The sequence below is a fragment of the Periplaneta americana genome, chromosome 16 (assembly GCF_040183065.1).
Source record: "Periplaneta americana isolate PAMFEO1 chromosome 16, P.americana_PAMFEO1_priV1, whole genome shotgun sequence".
Classification (NCBI taxonomy): Eukaryota; Metazoa; Arthropoda; class Insecta; order Blattodea; family Blattidae; genus Periplaneta; species Periplaneta americana.
In genome coordinates this window covers 163,928,006-163,948,807 of record NC_091132.1, presented here as the reverse complement: position 1 = coordinate 163,948,807, position 20,802 = coordinate 163,928,006, and the positions used below count along the sequence as shown (strand labels likewise).

Below are 20,802 nucleotides of genomic sequence, written 5' to 3'. Positions count from 1 at the left end.
ATCACATGGATGACAGAATGCCGGTACCAAAGCGTTATTGACCATATAATGGCGGAAATTGAAGAGTAACGGGTACAATAACCATGATTCTGTAAATCCCCTGTCTGTTACATTTGAAGAGTCCACTGCAAGAATCATGGCTGTCAGTGAGATGCAGTTTTCCAGAAACTGAAGTTATAGAAACAAACACAGATTCCTGCTACAAGAAGCATTTTAATGATAAGGTAGGTAACCCTTTACTTTTATGTATTATTACAGAGTATACAAACAAAACATCAAATGAATCCGGAAAGATTTTCAATTACTGCAGTAACATTACTAATTTAAATGCAAAATCTCAAACTATACCATTGCCAAATCTCAAGTACAACAGTACTGGATGTCACACGATCTACCTCATTAATTCATGAATAATCGCATGGTGCACTAATGCTTGGGCTGAGGTTAATGAATAATCAACTCTAAATATATCCTGGGTGAATCATTAATTTTAGCCTGAAAGATATACGACATCTTAACAAAACCTAAAATTTGGTTCTTTTTGACAAATTAAGGCCACCTGGCATCCTTTGTTCTCACTTAATGTGGAAGTTTGCAGTAGAAATTTCTATCATTTGGCCCACAAAATTGCATTAGATATTGAAGATATTTATATGTCTCCACTGAAATATGTCCCAGTTCCGTAACATAAAATAATTATTGACGCTGCTTATTTTACAAAAGCTGTTGGAGATTTAATTTTTACATAATTTTTAAATTAATAAATCGATTTATTAAATCAGTACTTTAATCCTTCCTGCGTATAGGAGTCCAGGAAGAATGACTTTATCTGCTGAGCATTAGTGGCTCTTTGTGGGGTTCTTGCCTCTTGTAATACTCAATTTCAAAGGACTGTCGAAAGAAGATCTGTGCTGAACAAGTTGTGTATGAGCTTCTGCAAAACAGAATTTGCCTGATGGGTATTGAGGCAAAGGGACACTTCTTCATGAACATATGCTGTAAAAATGTTATCCAGTTTCGGAGGAGTGCCTGGTCTACAACAATAACTTGAAAGGGTGATGGTTTCACCCAGGTGGATTCAAATACATTAATCCAGTCTTCTGACACTTCTGCCTGTAATTTTCTATTGATTAGAGCCATGTTACGGTCACATTCGAGGCACATATATCCCCGCACTGGAAAAGTCACTTCTATAGTTTCCAATCTTTTTGTGTCTGTTATTACATAATGAAGAAATCTAAATACAGTGTAATTTTTATTTTGGCCCCCATATGAGTCACAAGAAATCTCGAGGTTCTTAACTTCAGCAATATGTTTTGTGAAGATGAAGTTATGAAGCTTTGATGAAACCTCATCTGATCCTTTGCCTCCAACAATTTCAGGGTAGCAGTAGAAAAATAATTCCGACCTTCATAATACATTAATGTTTTAATGAATACAATGACAACTCCCTTCTGTAATAGACATCATTAATCGATATGTTTGGCAGGTGGAGTTATTTTCTCGAAATCCATTGCGATTAATTCGTAATTTTCCCTCTGCATGCTTAATTTTCTCGCAATCATTTTTCGTGCATAGAATGTGCTTGTTTGCAATTTGTGAACTCTATTTTCAACTTCAAGTTTGCGAATTTGAGATTCTGCATCAGCCTTTTCATCAATATTCAAATGGCTCTCTTGCAATTTTTTTTCTAGTACCCCCTTTTTTCAGCTTGATACTTGTCGCAACTACTACAGGTGTCACTTCTTTGATATCCGAATGATATATGAAATTTTGTATTAAGCATCTTTCTATATACAATTCGTAAGATACTTCAGGTAGTTTTTTTCTTTATACATTTTGTACGTGTTATACAGAGTGTTTAAAAAATACGAGGCATAATTTCAGGTATGTATTTCCCACATGTAGACAATCAAAATAGTTCATTACAACATGTGTCCGGAAATGCTTCATTTCCGAGTTATGGCCTTCACAACATTGAAATTCACCGGAACGTTTTTCTTTCCGCAGGTCGTTGTCCTTACAGAAGATATTCAAATTGTCCACCTCCTGCATGAATACAGACCTCACATCGATGTCTCATTGACCTGCGAACACGATCCCAAACTCCAGGAGTATTGCGTATGTCCTCAGAACATGCCACAATTCGATTCCGAAGGGATTCCAAATCAGGCACCGGGGACGAATAAACCAATGATTTTAAACGGCCCAACCCTTCGTGTGCTGATAAGAGGAGTCATGTTCACAGCCTCCAGAATCTCATCCTGTACTTCTGGAGTTGTAGATCTTGGTCGTCCCCTTCCCAAACCAGGAGAGTTAAATTTTCCATACTCGCACAGACGGTAATGGAGACGTACAAATGTCTTCCGATCTGGACATTGTCGCTGTGGGAACCTCTCCTGGTACAAACGATGAGCCAGCGCAGCATTGCTGTCCGCCTTACCGTACATGAAGTGTATCTCTGCCAGCTCTTGATTTGAATACATGTCGCAGAGTCTAACGCCTACCCAACACTGAATGTAACCTTCGCCTCGGAATGAACTGTCAGAGTGCCCTCTTAATGTCTCCTTTGATGGCAACGACCTGCGGAAAGAAAACGTTCCGGTGAATTTCAATGTTGTAAAGGCCATAACTCGGAAATAAAGCATTTCCGGACACATGTTGTAATGAACTATTTTAATTGTCTATATGTGGGAAATACATAATGCCCCGTATTTTTTAAACACCCTGTATATGTTCAAATCCTCAGGGAGGTGAACCTTTTCACTTTTGTCTTTACTACAGTGACTAGGTCGTCCCTTAAAAGATATGTTCTTGTACAATTTCAAAACTTCGTGGGATTTTTTTATTGTGATGTATTTTCCACGTTTATCCTTTGGTGCCTGGCCAGTTTGAAAGATTGTTGCAATGTTTGTACTCTCCTTCTGGTTACACCATGTATTGAAATAAATGCCTTTACACATATTCTAATGTCAACTATAGCCGAAGTATCATTATTTATGGTTCCTCTTACTTTGTAATAACGTGCCAAATGCTGAAATTTCGCTTCATTTTCTTCTTGTCTGTGCCTACGATTCTTAACTAGCTCACATGTTATTAATCCAAATAAATATGAATTTTGTTCATTATACGTATTCTTTTCATTAAATTCTTTAATGATACGTTTCCTTTCTAAATCAGAAACTGTTTTACAGCACTGAAATCTTTTACAACCCCAGTTTGCAAGACCATTCTCTTCATAAAATCAGTCATTCTGTCTCATTTTAATCTTCTTTTGCTTCTTAAATTTTTTTCACTGCCAAATTCAGAATCACTCTCCGTATCACAGAAATATTAAGTACTTAACAGAATGTAATAATTGTAATACACAGAGAATTATTTGTCAAGGAAGAAGAACACAACCATGCAAGCAAAACCACACAGATGTCGTATATTGACATGAACAGCAGCAGTGCACCATGGGCACAAATGACTGTCATCATTCTTTTCGTGTACTCAGACTACATCCTGGTCTAGTCGTTTATAGCATTTTTACCTTTGCTTGAAACTCTGACTAGCAGCATTATTGCCTTCTCATAATAACTAAATAATTCTATGTCATCTAATGTATATGAGGTCATCTTTAACATATTTTCGGTAAAAAAATAGTACATTATGCAACGAGCCTATAATGGTAGTAATTAAGACACGAATACGTTTGTTTATGAAACGAGCGCAAGCGAGTGTCATAATTTTCATATGAGCGTCTTAATTACCATTATAGGCAAGTTTCATACGACTTCTTATGCTCGACCATATTTCTAACTTGAAATTGTTCATAAGTATTCATGTTATGGTTATCTAAGTGAGGAACGGAACTGACCTTCTAAATTGTGAGATGTTGTCGCAGGTGCGAAATATTGATTTTTTTCCGAGGAAGTAATGTCATTGACCTTGATATAATTAGAGAATAACATGAACATTAATCTTGATATAACCCGGAAATTGATTTAGAATTGAAAAACGAGATGACAAATTGAATTTATTTGAATATTATTTACAATTAACGCTAATTATTATATTAACAGACATAACCTTCTGCGACAGTATTGGATTTCCAGCCTCTGTGACGTTTCGATAGTTGTCTTTCGATTGCATATCCGAGAATAATCGATACTTGCGGTTTTATAATGCTGTAATTGTGATTTCTCATTGGCTGAACAACTGAACTATAATGAATAGGTGTACTATAATGAGGTGCATTAAAGGGCTACTACTAGGTCTATAATTCCTACATTTCGGCATGGTCGAGCATAAACTAAAATAAAATTCGTATTCCTAATATTTGTAACCTTCAGTAGTGTACAGTTATTCTCTAATGCGTTTGGTCTTAAAACATTTAAGCAGTACCTTCAGAGTTTATAAAGAGAGGGATCTTATTCTGTACATAATTAATGGAATTCATACCGACATACTGAGTAGCCTGATACTAAATATATTCTGTTTTCTTTTATAGCTTTAATTAGTTGAGGAAAAAATCGGAAGTTGCACTAAATTTATTATATATATTACATTGTAACAATTGTGAAAGGTGGATCTGTTTGAAGTCTTACAGATGTGTAACTGCCTGTTACAGTTACGATGGATGTGATCAAGACGGAACCCGAAGTGGACCCGTTGGCTATACTGTCGAGTGATAACACTGATACAGATGAGAAGAAGCCCTTAACAGAGGTACACTGACAGCCACTAGTTCTAATACTTCTATGGTCCACGAGAATCTCAGTGTACAGTGTGAGAGTATTATGTGGGGTGAAAGGTAACCTGTTACATTAATTGACAGAAATAATATTAAATCAAGTTACTGCTAACAAGTTTTCTCAAACAAGTTTTTAGATGGCTCCAATAGGTTTGAGAATACGAAATGTAACGTGTTGCAATGTTGCAAAGATTTGCATTGCTCCTTGTGGTCATTGCGCCACAGTGGGGGTGAGTGTACGCTCACGTTATGTTTAATTTTCATTGTGAATGAGCCATAACTCCAGTCATCCACTCCACAGGACTCGCGAGCAGAGAATGCAACGAAAAATGTCTCATACGTGTCGATCAAATTACTACAGATCAAAACGTTAAGTATTAAATGAATTAATTACGCAAATGGTTTGGTTTTTTACATTCTTTATTACACTATAACCTCTTTAACTCTAAATTTAATACTATGGAACTTACTTAACATTCACATTATCTGTTGATTTCTGTGCTTTATTCGTAATTACAAAATAGTAAGGAATGTAAATTGTTATAGAACAAAACTATTTTCGTTTCGCTAAAAATGTCAAACAGAACCTTGTTATTCTGAGCCCTCGACAAGTTTTACGTTTGATGGATACTCAACATTACGAATATATATTCAGTAACTCAGTCTCCATTTAAGTTATTATCTTTGAAGAAATTAAAACTAAATTAACTCAGAAAAGAAATTAAGTTTAACCCCTACTGAGGAACAATGACCTCAAAGAACACTTACTCTTTGCAGCATTGCAACATGTTACATTTCATATTCTCAAAACTATTAGCCAAATCAGAAATCTTATTTCACAGAACTTCTTCGCATTTACGTGATCTATTACCTCTGAATAAAAGTAATAGGTTCCCTTCGACCCTGAATATCTCCTAGTTTATAGCTAGCAGACTTACAGTATAACAAACTGAGGTGAGCATTTGTGAATGTCAGTCACCGCTTGCTAAAACAGGACATCTTTTTACAACAGGGCTACCTTCTATACGGAAGATAATTTAATTGTAGTTTTTAGTACTTACTTATGATTAGCAGGAGTGATATTTTATATTCTTAATGTGTCACTCTCTCTCTCATTTTGCTAGTCAGGTTCGTGATTTGCTTTCAATATATGATACGATATGATTTTATATGATATAATATTGTATGATATATGATAGGATATGATTTATAATAATAATAATAATAATAATAATAATGATAATAATAATAATTATAATCATAATAATGATAATAATTATTTATTAATTTATTTATTTTTTAAGTAATTTATTAATTATTTATTCATTTATTATTTATTTAATTTTATTTATTTATTTCATTTAATTAATTTATTTTATTTTATATAATTTATTTATTTATTTCATTTATATAATTTAATTAATTTATTTAATTTATTCGTTTATTTAATTCATTCATCCATTATTTATTTATTTAATTATTTAGTTATGTATTTATTTATTACTTGATGTATTTATTTACTTATTTATTTATTTTATTATTTATTTTATTTACATAATTTAATTAATTTATTTAATTTATTCATCCATCAATTCATTTATTAATTTATTTAGTTATGTATATATTATGTATATATTTATTTATTTCTGTATTAATTTATGTATTTAATTACTTATTTATTTAGTTATTTATTTATCAGAAAGCATAATTACAATATGACAAAATTAATAATGACAAAATAACAATAAAAGTGCATGATATAATTTTTTGCACATAAAGACAATAATTACATTTAACGAAAATAATGACATTGAATGGACGGAATAAAATGGATGACAAAATACCTAAAATATTTGAAAATGAAAGGATGGACTCATATAAATAAACTAGAAAATAATATAAAGGATATTGAGTACAATATTATAATATATATTGAAACAAAATACATAAATTAAATTGATATATAACTCCAATACTATATACTACACACCATTAAATGGATCCAAGCTAGATCCATGCAGATTAGCATATTTTATACATCTGCAGACCGGAGAGTGAGATTTAGAATTTCTATTGTTAAAAATTTTATGAAATCTTAAACTCTTAGGAGGAATACGAAGACTGATATTGCGTAGGAGAGATTCACAATCAATGTCACCCTTAAAGACTGTATAAACAAATAAATAATCAAGATCGTGACGTCTGGCAAATAAACTACAGCAATTAAAATATGTGCAGTTAACCTTAAATTTATAATCTTCAGAATGAGGTAAAACTCTATAAGAACTAAAGGAAATCAATTTTCTTTTAATATTTTAAAGTGATGGAGTTCCATACAACAGATGCATATTCAAGCTTGGCTCTAATCTCTGTATAGTATAAAATTAATTAACACATAGGAGTAGAAAAAGAATAAGTTATAGATCTAAATAGACCAAGCATTCTCAATGAATGGGTATAAATATATTGCACATGGTCATGGAAATATAATTTAGAATCAAGTAAGACAACAAGATCTCTAATACTATCTTTCCTAGTAATTATGACATTATTAAGAGAATAAATAAAATTTTAGGAAGTTGTTTTACGTGAGAAAGAAATAGCAAAAGCTTTGGATTGATTAATTTTGATTCCATTTTCGACAGTACATAGTGCAATTGAATTAATATCATTTTGAAGAATTTGACACTCGGCCAAACTACTAATTTTACGAAAATTTTGAGGTCATCCGCAAATAAAAGGCAGCTAGAACTTATTGTTTTACTTTGTCATTTATAAATAATTAAAATAAGAGAGGCCCCAAAGTAGATCCTTGAGGAACTCCACATAAATTATTAAATGGATCCTAGAGAGAATTACGTAGTCTAACACAAGATTGTCTATCTGTTAAATAGTTTTCAAACCAATTAATGTTGTTAGTGGAGAGACCAAAATTACATAATTTATTTAATACAATTTTGTGAGGAACAACATCAAATGCTTTGCTAAAATCAAAATAAATTGAATCAATTTGACCTTGAGTTTCAACAACAGGCATAATGAGATTGAGATAGGAAACTAAATTAGTAGTTGTAGATTTACCATTAGTAAAACCGTGTTGGGCAGAGTTGATCTTATTTTGGACATAAAATGAAATATGTGTTTGTGTATAATTTTTTACTATGACTCCCGCCACTGCCATTACTGCCACCCATTACTACCACTACTACTGCCACTACTTCTGCTACTACTACTACTACTGCTACTACTACAACTACTAATACTACTACTGCAACTACTACTGTTACTACTACTGCTACTACTACTACTACTGCTGCTACTACTACTACTGCTACTACTATTACTACTCCTACTACTACTACTACTACTACTACTACCACTACTACTACTCCTACTACTACTACTGCTACTACTACTACTATTGCTACTACTACTACTACTACTACTATCACTACTACTACTACTACTACTGCTGCTACTACTATCACTACTACTGCTACCACCTCTACTACTACTACTACTACTACTACCACTACTACTACTCCTACCACTACTACTGCTACTCCTACTACTACTGCTACTACTACTACCACTTCTACTACTACTACTACTACTACTACTTCTGCTACTACTACCACTACTACTACTATTGCTACTACTACTACTACTGTTGTTACTACTACTACTGCTACTACTACTACTTCTACTATTGCTACTACTACTATTACTACTGCTAGTGTTACTACTACTACTGCTACAAGTTTTATCATAATTATTTTCTAGTAAAACAGATATTAACATATTTTCAAGTATGATATAAGCGTAAATCTGTACTGTAAATATTTTATAATAAAGTATATATTGATGTAATTTAAAGTATAATATAGGCCTAAGCCTAAATCTAATACATATTTTCTGTCCTCTTGTTTCGAACAATGTTATCCTTTTTTATCGATATGAATCTGGTCATCCTAATTACATATTATGAAATCATCTTAAAAAAAAAGTAATTAAATATTCATTTATGATGTCTTTTATAATCTGTAGGAAGGGAATCTATTGGATGTCCAATTGATAGGCATGAAGACGGAATACGCAGATTATAGCTGTGATGTCAAATCCGAGATAAAAGTTGAAGACTGCCCAGTGCCTATTAGCTTTCCTGTGGTGAAGACTGAAGTTGTTGTAAGTGGTTCACTAACACTATGTACCTATACCAGAATTTCATGTTGACGTATGTACAGTAGCTTGCAAATTAATCCGAACACCTCATATTTTTACATTTTCTGTCATTGTTGGCCTCACAGCTGCTCATACCGCTTTAATTGACATCTGTAGTACGCGTAATGCCATTGTTGAAGGTCTGTCATTATTTTTTTTATAATATGTGACATTTTGCCTGTCGTTTTGTACTTATAAGCATTTCAGTTGTGTTGAAGACTTAATACTGCAATCCTGTGTACATTCTGTCGTCTTCACAAATGGATACAACTCCACGAAAACGGTCTAAAATTATAACATTAGCAGAGTATTCTTCTATGACACAGAGGCAAATTGCTGCAGAATGTCACATCGGTTTGGCTACTGTTAATTCGATCATAAAACGATACAGGGAGACTGGATCCATCACACCCCAGAAAAAAGGAAACTGTAGCCGGAAAAGGAAGACGAACTGCAGATGATCGTTTAATTGTCAGGAAAAGTAAATTAAATCCTAGACTAACTGCTGTCGACTTAACCCGCGAGTTAATGGCTACCACTGGGGCGAATATTCACGTCACAACAGTGCGGCGTAGGCTTTTGGAAGCTGGACGAAGGGCTCATAAGCCTATTAAGAAGCAACTGCTAACCCCTGTTATGTGCAAAAAACGCTTAGTGTGGGCAAAATTACATCAACACTGGAAGTGAATGACTGGAAGAATGTACTTTTTTCTGATGAGTCTAATTTCGAGGTCCACGGCCACCGTGTTTCTTACGTATGGAAAGGATCCAAAAAAGTAATAGCAGCTCATCTCCAACAAGCACCCAAATACCCCCCCCCCTAAAGTAATGTTTTGGGGTTGTTTTACACATGAAGGGCCTGGAGCATTAATACCTATCAATGGAATGATGAATTCTGACAAATATATTCACTTATTGGAAACCAGAATCGTACCACAGCTGCATAAATCATTTCCGGTGTGTTCCAACAAGACCTGGCACCATGCCATACATCTCGAAAAACTACAGAATTCTTCAACAAGAAGAATATTCAGGTACTCCCCTGGCCAGGCAACTCACCCGACATCAACCCCATTGAGAACTTGTGGTCAATTTGCAAAAGAAGAATACAAAAAATGGATTGTTCTACAAAGGAGAAGATGATTTCTGCCCTCATTGGTGTATGATTTCGCGATGAAGAAATGAAGAATATTTGTGGGAAATTAGTGGAATCCATGCCAAAACGTCTCAGAGCTGTTATTAGGAACAAGGGAGGGCACACAGATTACTGAGGTATGTCTTAGATCCTTTTTTTTTATCCCGTTTGAGTGTTTTTGCATAAATAATTACGTTGTTCGGATTAATTTGCACGCTACTGTATGTCGGAGCCATTAACAATTTCAGAATTCTGTTGTTTTGTCTTTTTTAAACTTGAATTTCTTCCTTTTCAGATTTGAAAAGAAGTGTATAATAATTTCCAAAAAAAATTTTCAGGAGCCTATTCCACAAAGGAATGCTGTTGTACAAGTTACTGATGAAAGATGTTGTTAAGTATGGAGTTGTATTTTTCTGTTCCACGAAAGAATTAAAGTGTGTTGTACATTACCAATGAATTGCTACTAGTGACGTCATTATCAGTGAACATATTACGTCATAACATAAAGCAGCTAGTTATCTTCTTATTTCTTTAATCGAATTAGGTTTTGTTTGTCTCTGTAATTCAATTGGTTCAATAGTCCTATGTGAATACATAAATAAAATAATATATTTTTAAAAACTTACCATCATAATGATATCCTTGAACTAGAATGTTGTTCAGAATTTCAGTGATGCTCAAGAAGTCGCTTATAGCTACACATAAACAGTCCTATGTGAATTAGTTATTTGCCATCTTGCATAGTTCTTGAGGTACTTCATAAGTGAGAAAGTTTCTCACTTTGATACATTGTCACGAACATGGTCAGACATTTGGGAGAAACAGTCCACAGTATTTGGAGCCTTTTCTGTATCTTCTGCTCCCCAAAGGCTTCGAATTTGTCTTTATAAAACAAATATTTCATCGCTAAGGATCTATCAACTAAAGTTCCACATGAGCAGCTAAATTATTATCTTGAATAATTTTGAGTTTTCTGATTATGTCCACACTGGATTTAAAAGGGTTGTACACCATCTAATTTCTTAGATAATCCTATAATATGATAATAGAGGAAAATAAATATACTGTAAGTTCAGGGCATGAGATAGTTTCTCTGCCTGCCATAAAAATTCACTTTTAAATCCCCAAGGTAAAAAAAAAAAAAAAAAAAAAAAAAAAACAAGAATGCCTCTCAGGTCTCCAACATATAATAGTGGATAGATAGAAACAGTATTTGTTCTGGCACGTACAACAAAGTTTGAATTGAAAACAGAACTTCAGGATCATTCGTCCTCGCCAGGACATTTTAACTCACATGACGAGCACCAAATGTCATTAAAATGGCACCATGGTGAGAACGCCTGATCTACATGGTTCAGTTTTCCACGCGCGTAAGCATACATTCTGGGAAGAATATTGAAAGAATCAAATTTCAAACTCGAGTTCAATGAAGATGCATGGAGATTTTGTGTCTAAATGGTAGACCGTTTTGAACGTTATCTTCATTTCATATATATTTATTTATTTATTAACTGGGTTACAATGTAAACTACATCTTCCTGTATCCAAAGTGTTTAAATTCTTATCTTCTTCCTCCATTTTTCTCTTGCCTCCCAATCCCGTTCTTCCAAGCCTCTCTTCTTCATTCCACTTCTTATATGATCCATCCAGGTTTTCCTTGGTCTTCTCCTCTTTCCTCTTCCTGGCGGAATCCACATATATATATACTAATAAGAAATCTGTAGCCGAAATTTTTCTGGTAATTTTCTATTTTCCAAAAATAATTGGTCCTAACATATATAATTAACCACCCTGAAACCGAAAATAGCTTTTTTGAAATTTTTGCTTGTATGTCTGTCTGTCTGGATGTTTGTTACCTTTTCACGCGATAATGACTGAACGGATTTCGATGAAAATTAGAATATAAATTAAGTTTGTTGTAACTTAGATTTTAGGCTATATGTCATTCAAAATGCGTTATTTAAAAGGAATGTTATAAGGGGGTCTAAATTAAATAAATCGAAATATCTCGCTTATTATTGAGTTTTGCGAAAAATGTTACATAATAAAAGTTTCTTTAAAAATCATTTCCGATAAGTTTTATTCTTTGAAATATTTTGATAGGACTGATATTTAATGAGAGTAATGAGTTTTAAAATTAAAATAACTGCCATCTAAGCCGGTGTAATGAAATGAAAAACAAATGACTTCGTCTATAAGGGGCCTTGGACAACAACAATCGAAAGCTATAAAACATAGCCTGCAGAGAATGTTTCTGTGTTTGTATGAAGTAATATCGGAAGCTAAATTAACCGATTTGTATAATTAATTATTATTTCACCATTTGAAAGTGTAGTTTCTCTAGATGGACATAATGCTATAATGTTATTACAGTAACTTCCGAGTGAATTGAAGACACGTAAGATTAAAATATCTTGTTATGCACAGAAAACTTGATAGGCTATTCTGTATATTCGTTTCCTGTATTTCTTAAAATAATGCATTCATTTTAATCTCAGAGAATTAACGAATAACGAGAGTGTATTGATTTAGTATGCAGTAATAGTATGTTAGCCTTAGCATTCCATTATTTTATAATCCAAATTTTAACTATGCTCAATTGGATCGTGTTTTTATTTTTTATTTTATTTTAGTAGGTTATGTTACGACGCTTTATCAACAGCTTAAATTATTCAATCGTGTTAAAATACATATGCATTAAATGAAATGGAAAAAATTGGGTAATGAGCCATGCAGATTATGTTGCGCTGTTGTAAAAGTTGTTCCTCCTGAGATTCAAGAGCCCCCATAACAAATTAAAAACTTACTTATCGGAGTACATCCGTTATCAACACACTTTTTATATAATGTAATATCATATAATATAATATAAGTTATTTAAGTTATTTGAAGGGTTCAGAACCATAGTGGGCCAAGCGCCATTTACTGAATACGTAGAAAACAAGGGTTAAAATTAAGTTATTGCCATAATTCAATATAAGCATATATATAGCAAGTAAAATAAAGTATATACATTAAATCTAAATGATGTCAATGTTCATTAAACTATGGTTGCATGTAATAAAAATTAAGAAACATGCTAAAGGAATTGTCATTGCACCAAATGAGTGGTCTCTGGATCAAAATGATCGCATTTTAATTATTTAAATACAATTTAAATTAAGTAACATATTAAACGATTTATCCTTCTATCAAACACGAATGTTCCCTGGATCAAACGTCCTACGGGTGTGTCTAGTTGATAATAAATATCAATCTTGTGTACATTGCTTGAATGCTTAAGATTAAAAGAAAAATTGAACCCTGCAGATGCCCCTTTACTTTTCGATGACTCTCTCTGAATATGAGATATTTAATCAAAGTCGTCGTCGTCTTCCTAACAAGTATTAGGCCAAGTGGCCTGTTATGGTCTCAAACTAGAATTTTCAGTCCATCTTTCTTTGGACGGCCTAGAGATCTTTTGCCATACGGATAGTAATGAAACAGTGCTTTTGGAATTCTGCATCGATTCATTCGTTCGAGATGACTCTTCCACTGAAATTGATATTTGCTGATGAACTGCATAATGGGTTCTATTTGAAGTTCTTGCATTATGTCCTCATTTTTTTATGATCCCAGCGAGTATATCCAGCTGTTGCTCTCATAAACCTCATCTCACTTGCTGTTATTCTACTGACATCTTTATTCTTCACAGTCCACGCTTCACTACCATAGCTTAATACTATTTAATCAAAGTAATTTGGATAAATTGTATTGTATTATATTGTATTTTTTCATTCCCTGTAAAATCTATTACAGATTATAGGTTCGTCATTAGATACAAACACAAAGTACAAACGCAAAAAATACACACACAGACACACATATACACACACAAATAAGATTTCTAGTATGGATTTAATTGATTTCTAGTATGAATTTAATTTTAACACTCTTAAGTTTTCCAAAGAATAGTAAAACTACCAAAAGAACAATAAATAACAAGATATATAATACATTTTCCGCTTACAAAATATTAAATAAATAAATTAACAGAGATTAGGTAAAAACAAGTTAGTACTACATTATTATTAATATTGTTTAGAGAAAAAAAATTTTGTGCAACAGTAATGAAGTTAGGTATTTTGCTTTATAGCTTTAATGCAAGAAATCAGTGATTTTGAACGGCATGGACTGGAGCAGAATAGTTTTTACTCTGGTTTTGAAACCTTCATAATTTAAATGTTTAATATCCCCAGGTATCTTGTTATATAATGAGATACCTGTATGAGAAGTACTGTTGAGACTTTTGGTAATAGTATCACAGTTTATATGCAAATTGTTGGCAGTTCTTGTGTTAAATCGATATTCAAAAAACACATCACAGCATTACTGGGAAATGCGATTGGACACATTTAGGTTGAAAATGATGTCCCTGACTTAGCCTGACGTAGGAAACAAATGGCAAGATGGTCAACTAAAGCTCTCTTCATTATATGCTCTCCTTTTCAGGAAGATTCTTCCGATCTGGAGAGAGTTAAGCAGCAACAGAAAGTTAAAGTATCTCCAGTGGAAGATGAAGTGCTGCCTGAGGGGTAAGTGTAGTGTACCAGTTCTGTTTTCCAATCTTTCACAGCACGATTTATAAGATGCCAGAGGACTCTAATATAAACACATCAAAATTGTCTAAGGTACACAGTATTTTTCATTTATCTAACGCACTAAAATAAGAAATTCCAATGTAATAATGTAAATAAAACAAAACACTGGTTCTATGGTATCTGGTGCATAGATAAATGAATAACTCACTTATGTGTGCCCAATGCTTAATACTTATTTGGGTTTGTAAAGGATTTTACTAATAAAATCATCTGTTCCTTAGACAATTTTGATGTGTGTATTATAACATTTATCTAATATAATTATGGATCGCGTTATTCATATGCACTATTAAATGTTCATACAGAAATGACATATGATTTACTACAATTGTAACTGCCATTACTGCTAACATACTATCACTTGTAGTAAAAGTGCTGCTGTTTTTTATTATTATAGACTCCTTCAAGAGCCATTGATTTCATGTAAGGTGTGGTTATATATTATTACTTTTTTGCACAACTTTTCTGCTACAGTTTAATTTGTTTCACGTCGTTTTTACACAGAAGCCAATTGTAGTTTGCTAGATTGCTACTTTTCGTGCTACACAAATTGGATTGCTGCTAACTGTGCCAAATCTTAGCCTACCGATATTGATATAAGAGAGATGGCAAATACATTAAATCCATTACAGAGATGGCAAATACATTAAATCCATTACAAATTCAAATTGCTTTCTATATTGCTGAGAGTAATGTGGTTCTATTCATATTTCGTTATTCATATACATACACATGTACATGAAATCTTTACGTCTTCAGATGTAAATGAGAAATTATTGAGACACGATATCTGAATGCAGTTTCCATTCTATGAACGTAGGACAATGTCCACATATATGCAGAGGTGCACTCATTATGAGTGACTGAATGGCCGGGATCCGACGGAATAAGCGCCGTCTTAAATCACAAAGTGATTTACGCATTCATATATATTATTTTTGTTTGTACCGAAGTACATATGATGTTTCCATGCAGATATTCTGCGTCATCATACGATGAAAGAGTAGTGGAAAGGAGAAAAATTCTCTCCGACACCAGGATTTGAACCCGGGTTTTCAGCTCTACGTGCTGATGCTTTATCCACTAAGCCACACCGGATAATATAAATAATAATATATATAAATAATAATAATATAATAATAATAAGATAATAATATATATCTGTAATCTGACAGTGAAGGAGATGACACTGTGTATCCTGGTTTATCAAGATACGATCAGGTACATGGGTCCAACATCATGTCCGAACTCAATATGTCAGATAGATTCAACCAAAATTCACTCCTGCAACCAAAACCACATTTCAGCAATCCAACAAATTTTCCATAAGGAAAGGAATTTTCATTTAAGAAAAGGTTAAGAAGATTAGACTGAAAATGTAATTGTAGGTGCAGTGTAAATATCTAATTTGTGTCATGTAATTAATTAGGTTCATATGTAATTTAGTTGATATGTAAATAAATTAAGGTGATATGTAATTAATTAATTAAGATATTTAATTAAGTTGATTTGTAATTAATTAAGGTGATATGTAATTAAATTGGTAATAGTTGGGTGAAATAGAAATACTTATAAGTTAAGTTTACTTTTGCTTATTGTTGGCGTTATTACAGAATAATTTTTATTTATAGTCCTAGGTTTATTGCATCTATTTATTTATAGTTAGAAATAAATTTAGATTTATTTTATTTCATTTTTTTATTTATCTTTTATTTCTGTAATTATTGTAGAATTATAATGGTATTATTGTATATTATATATCACTACCACCGGGTGTATACCCAATTGTAGTGTTAATAAATACAGACATACATAAAAACCTTAAGTCAGTTTCTGATTAAGAAGCAGAAAACAACATTCAGATATCACGTCTCAATAATTTGTAATTTACATCTGAATTTGTAAAGGTTTCATGTGGACACTATATTTTGATCTCACCACAGTGACAGTTGTTTGGAATAATAAATTTTCATTTCAGCATTGCTGATAATGTTGAGAAGAGTGATTCATCAGAACGCGACAGGACTGCTCGTGATGAAGAAAAATTGACACAGTGTGGTTCAGTTATTGGTGACTTGAGCCATGATTCTATCAAGTGTAGTGTATGTAACAAGGTTTTTCCAACATTGAAATCTCTGAAACGTCATTTCCGATATCATACACTCAAAGAGTCATTCAAATGCGATGTCTGTGGGAAGTATTTTTATGACTTGAGTTCTTTAAAGTCGCACGCACTCTTACACACTGGCGAAGTGTCATTTCTTTGCGATGTCTGTGGAAAGTCTTTCAGACAGTTGAGTGCTTTAATTACCCATAAACGTTTACACACAGGCGAAAGGCCATTCACATGCAAAGTCTGTGGAATGTGTTTCAGACAGTTGGGAAATCTGAAAAACCACTCTCGTATTCACACAGGTGAGAGGCCCTTCCAATGTCATCTATGTGGAGAGTGTTTTTCACGTTCCGGCAATCTAAAACATCACGTTCGCATACACAAAGGCGAAAGGCCATTCAAATGCGATCTGTGCGGTAAGTGTTTTTCACACTCTGTATATTTACGGCGACACGCACGCACTCACAGCGTCGAAAAGCCTTTCAAATGCGATAAGTGTGGATTTTGTTTCTCTCATTCGCAAAATCTAAAAAGTCACATTCGTCTTCACACTGGCGAGAAACCATTTAAATGTGATATATGCGGAAAGTGTTTTACTCAATCTGGGTGTCTGAAAAGCCATGAATTCGTACACACAAGTGAAAGACCTTTCAAATGTGATACCTGTGGAAAATCTTTTGCTCTCAAGGGTAGGTTAGCAACACATATACGCCTACACTCACACTAGATATAATTTATATATTGTCTGTGCAAAATATGAAGTAATACGAAAATTCATATATACATCAAATCCTTCATTGCCGAATGCAGAGTCTGTGGAAAATGAATCTTGGCCACGGAATATTCTGCAGTGCATTCACACCTTTGGCAAGTTCCTTTCTCCCTCCATTGCATGCATCGTCGATTATCCATATATTTCACTAATCAGACTTCAGATGCATACAAACAGTTTTTCTTCCTCTGACACATATCGTCAAGTGAGACGTTATGATAATAGACGTACTTATCAGCCAGAACCTCAACCAGAGATTGATATAGTTTAATAATGTTATATTATTTATTATAATATTGGGAAAAGGAAATTGTACCCAACCAATGGAAGAAGTCCATAACTGTAGCTACCTTTAGGAAGGGGGAAAATACTAACTAGTAACTTTCGAGGAATATCACATTTATTAACGTCATACAGAATTTTGTTCTCTATTCTCTTGAGAAGTTTAACGCCTTATGTAGATGAAATTATTGTATATCATCAGTGTAATTTTAAGTGTAATATATCGATTATTCATCAGTTTTTTTTTTTTTGTATTCGTGCGGTATTGGACAAAAATGGCAATATAAGGGCACAATACAACAGTTATTCATATGTTTGAAAAAGGAATATGACTCAGTTAAGAGAGAAACTTTATATATTATTATTATTATTGAGTATGTTAGTCCCAATAAACTAGTTTAATTGAAATGTATCTCAATAAAACTTACAGATTAGTGCGTATCGGCCAGTTTCTGTCTGATGGTTTTCCAATTCACTGTGGGCTAAAGCAAGGAGATACACTGTCACTTTAATTTTAACTTTGCTCTAGAATATGCCGTGAGAAAATTCAGGAAAACAGAGAGGATTTGGAACTGAACGGGTTTCATCACCTGCTTCTTTATGCAGAAGACTTGAATATGTTAGGAGAAAATCCACAAACGATTAAGAAAACAAGAGAATTTTACTTGAAGCAAATAAGGAGATAGGTTTGGAAGTAAACCCGGAAATACAAAATACATGATTGTGTCCCATGATACGAAATGGAAATAAATATTTGGAAATTTATCCTTTGAAAAGGTAAAAAAATTCTATTACTTTTGAGCAAAAGCGACACTCAAGAGTAAATTAAGCGCAGAATAAATATGAGAAAAGCCTGTTATTATTCGGTTGAAAAGCTTCTATCATCCACTCTGGTCTCGAAAACCTGAAGGTTAGAATTTATAAAATAGTTATATAGTTCTGTATGTTGTGAATCTTGGACTCTCACTTTGAGATAGGAACAGAGGTTAAGTGTGTTTTAGAATAATCTGCTTAGGAAATATTTGCGGCTAAGAGGGATGAAGTTATAGGAGAATATAGAATGTTACGCAACGCAGAAATGCACGCTTTGTATTCTTCACCTTACGTCATGTGGAACATTAAATCAAGACGTTTCAGATGGGCGGGACATATGGCATATATGGGTGAATCTAGAAATGCATATAGAGTGGTAGTTGGAAGATCTGATAGGAAAAGATCTTTGGGGAGGCCAAGATGTAGATAGGAGGATAATATTAAAATATAGTTGAGGGATGTGAGATATTTTCGTAGGGACTGGATTACATTATGCTTGCTCATGATATGGACCGATGACGAGCTTATGTGAAGGCATCATTGAACCTCCGGGTTCCTTCAAAGTCATTTGTAAGTAAGGATTATTATTGTTTTATTCTTGTTACTTTTATTGTTTTGTTTCGTTTTGCAGGGAATATTCTTCGTATGTTATTTCGACTATTTATTTAATTTCACAGCGGCTGAGAATAGTGTTGTCATGTACTCTTTTATTGTCTCAGTCCCCCGTGAATGGAATTCTCTACCTCAGAAGATATGGGGCTGCCAGACAATAACCACTTTCAAGAAAAGGTTAAATGATTTCTTACGGGCGCAGTCAAATTGAAGTTAATTGTGATCGAGTTTAATAATTTAATTTAATTTAGGTATGACTATCATTATTATTATTATTATTATTATTATTATTATTATTTATTATTAAATAATTATTTTATTGGTGTGAAGATGAAAAGAATTGTCGTTGTATTATATTAATTATATATTATATTGTCTTGTAGTATCGTATTGCTTTGAATTGTATTGTATTGTATTGTATTATGTTATATTCATAGCATTGTAGTAATTTTCTATCATACTGGTTGAGTGGAAGAGAAGGCCGAATGGCATTAACTCTGCCAATTAAAATAAATTATTATTATTATTATTATTATTAGTATTGTAATAATTACTTGACATTGTTTATGTAGGGGTCTGTGTATTGTGTACATATATTATTTATGTCTAGGGCTAGGATTCTTAGGTAAATAAATATTTCATTCGTACTGTAATAAGAACTCGTAATTGTGTTTTAAGTGTCTAACAAGTTCACCTGAGCATTTACTGTATTTCAAGTTTTATTCCACATAAAAACATATCTTCAAATATTTACAAAGAACACATAAAAATTACGTTTTCATCAAGTTATTTTCGAGAAAACTCCCCATTCCATATTAATCACCACCCGAATGTTCAAAGCAGTTGCTTAGACGTGACAGCTGGCAACTGTTTCTCGAAATTGTCTGTCTATGGACATGTGGAACTCCAGGCTGTTCTCTCACCAGAAGCGATAAGAACTGTCATTACTAAAAAATTGTACTGTAACTAACACACACAAACATTAATGTGTGATTTAGTCTTGCTTTGTAATTTATCATATCACTGATTGAGAATGAAATAATTATAATTTCATAAATATGAGCTACCTCTGTTTTCGTTTCCAATCATAAACATGTTTGCAGGGAGTGCATGTTGTTTCTGAATGGTTCCCAGTACAAGGTTGTGTTCCGTGTTATCCTCTCAGGTTCCTTGATAATCGTCAGTCATTTGTCATGGAAACTTGATGAATCTCATTGTGTACTATAATTCTTCATCAGATGGCGAGACAGCATAGTTTATACTGGTGAGTACTGCATATTGTTTATCATCATCTTCCTAACAGGTGATAGTCCTAGAAGGACTGTTCAGGTCTACAAAAATTTTCCCACCATGTCCTCACAGGGTGACCCAGTGATCTTTTTCCCTGTTAGTCTGTAGCTCATGATCGTTCGAGGAATCTTTGTTCTAGTCATACGCTTGATATGGTGAAGCTAGTTGTCTCGATATTGATGAATA

At 33.1% G+C, this 20,802-nt stretch overlaps 1 protein-coding gene across 3 annotated transcripts; it reads left to right on the top strand.

Annotated features, from left to right (window-relative positions):
* On the top strand, positions 1–19,994 carry LOC138691742 (zinc finger protein OZF-like). Of its 3 annotated transcripts, none has more exons than XM_069814064.1 (6): positions 1–224; positions 4,616–4,713; positions 8,786–8,923; positions 14,586–14,668; positions 16,713–16,836; positions 19,346–19,994. In XM_069814064.1, the coding sequence occupies exons 2-6, from the start codon at positions 4,621–4,623 to the stop codon at positions 19,535–19,537; spliced, it is 630 nt and encodes a 209-aa protein (XP_069670165.1). In that variant the 5' UTR covers positions 1–224; positions 4,616–4,620; the 3' UTR covers positions 19,538–19,994. The 3 variants fall into 3 exon arrangements, with proteins under 3 accessions (XP_069670165.1, XP_069670164.1, XP_069670163.1); XM_069814063.1 differs by having other exon boundaries at positions 16,713–17,263; positions 19,346–19,483; XM_069814062.1 differs by having other exon boundaries at positions 16,713–19,489.
* The last annotated feature ends 808 nt before the right edge of the window (positions 19,995–20,802 follow it).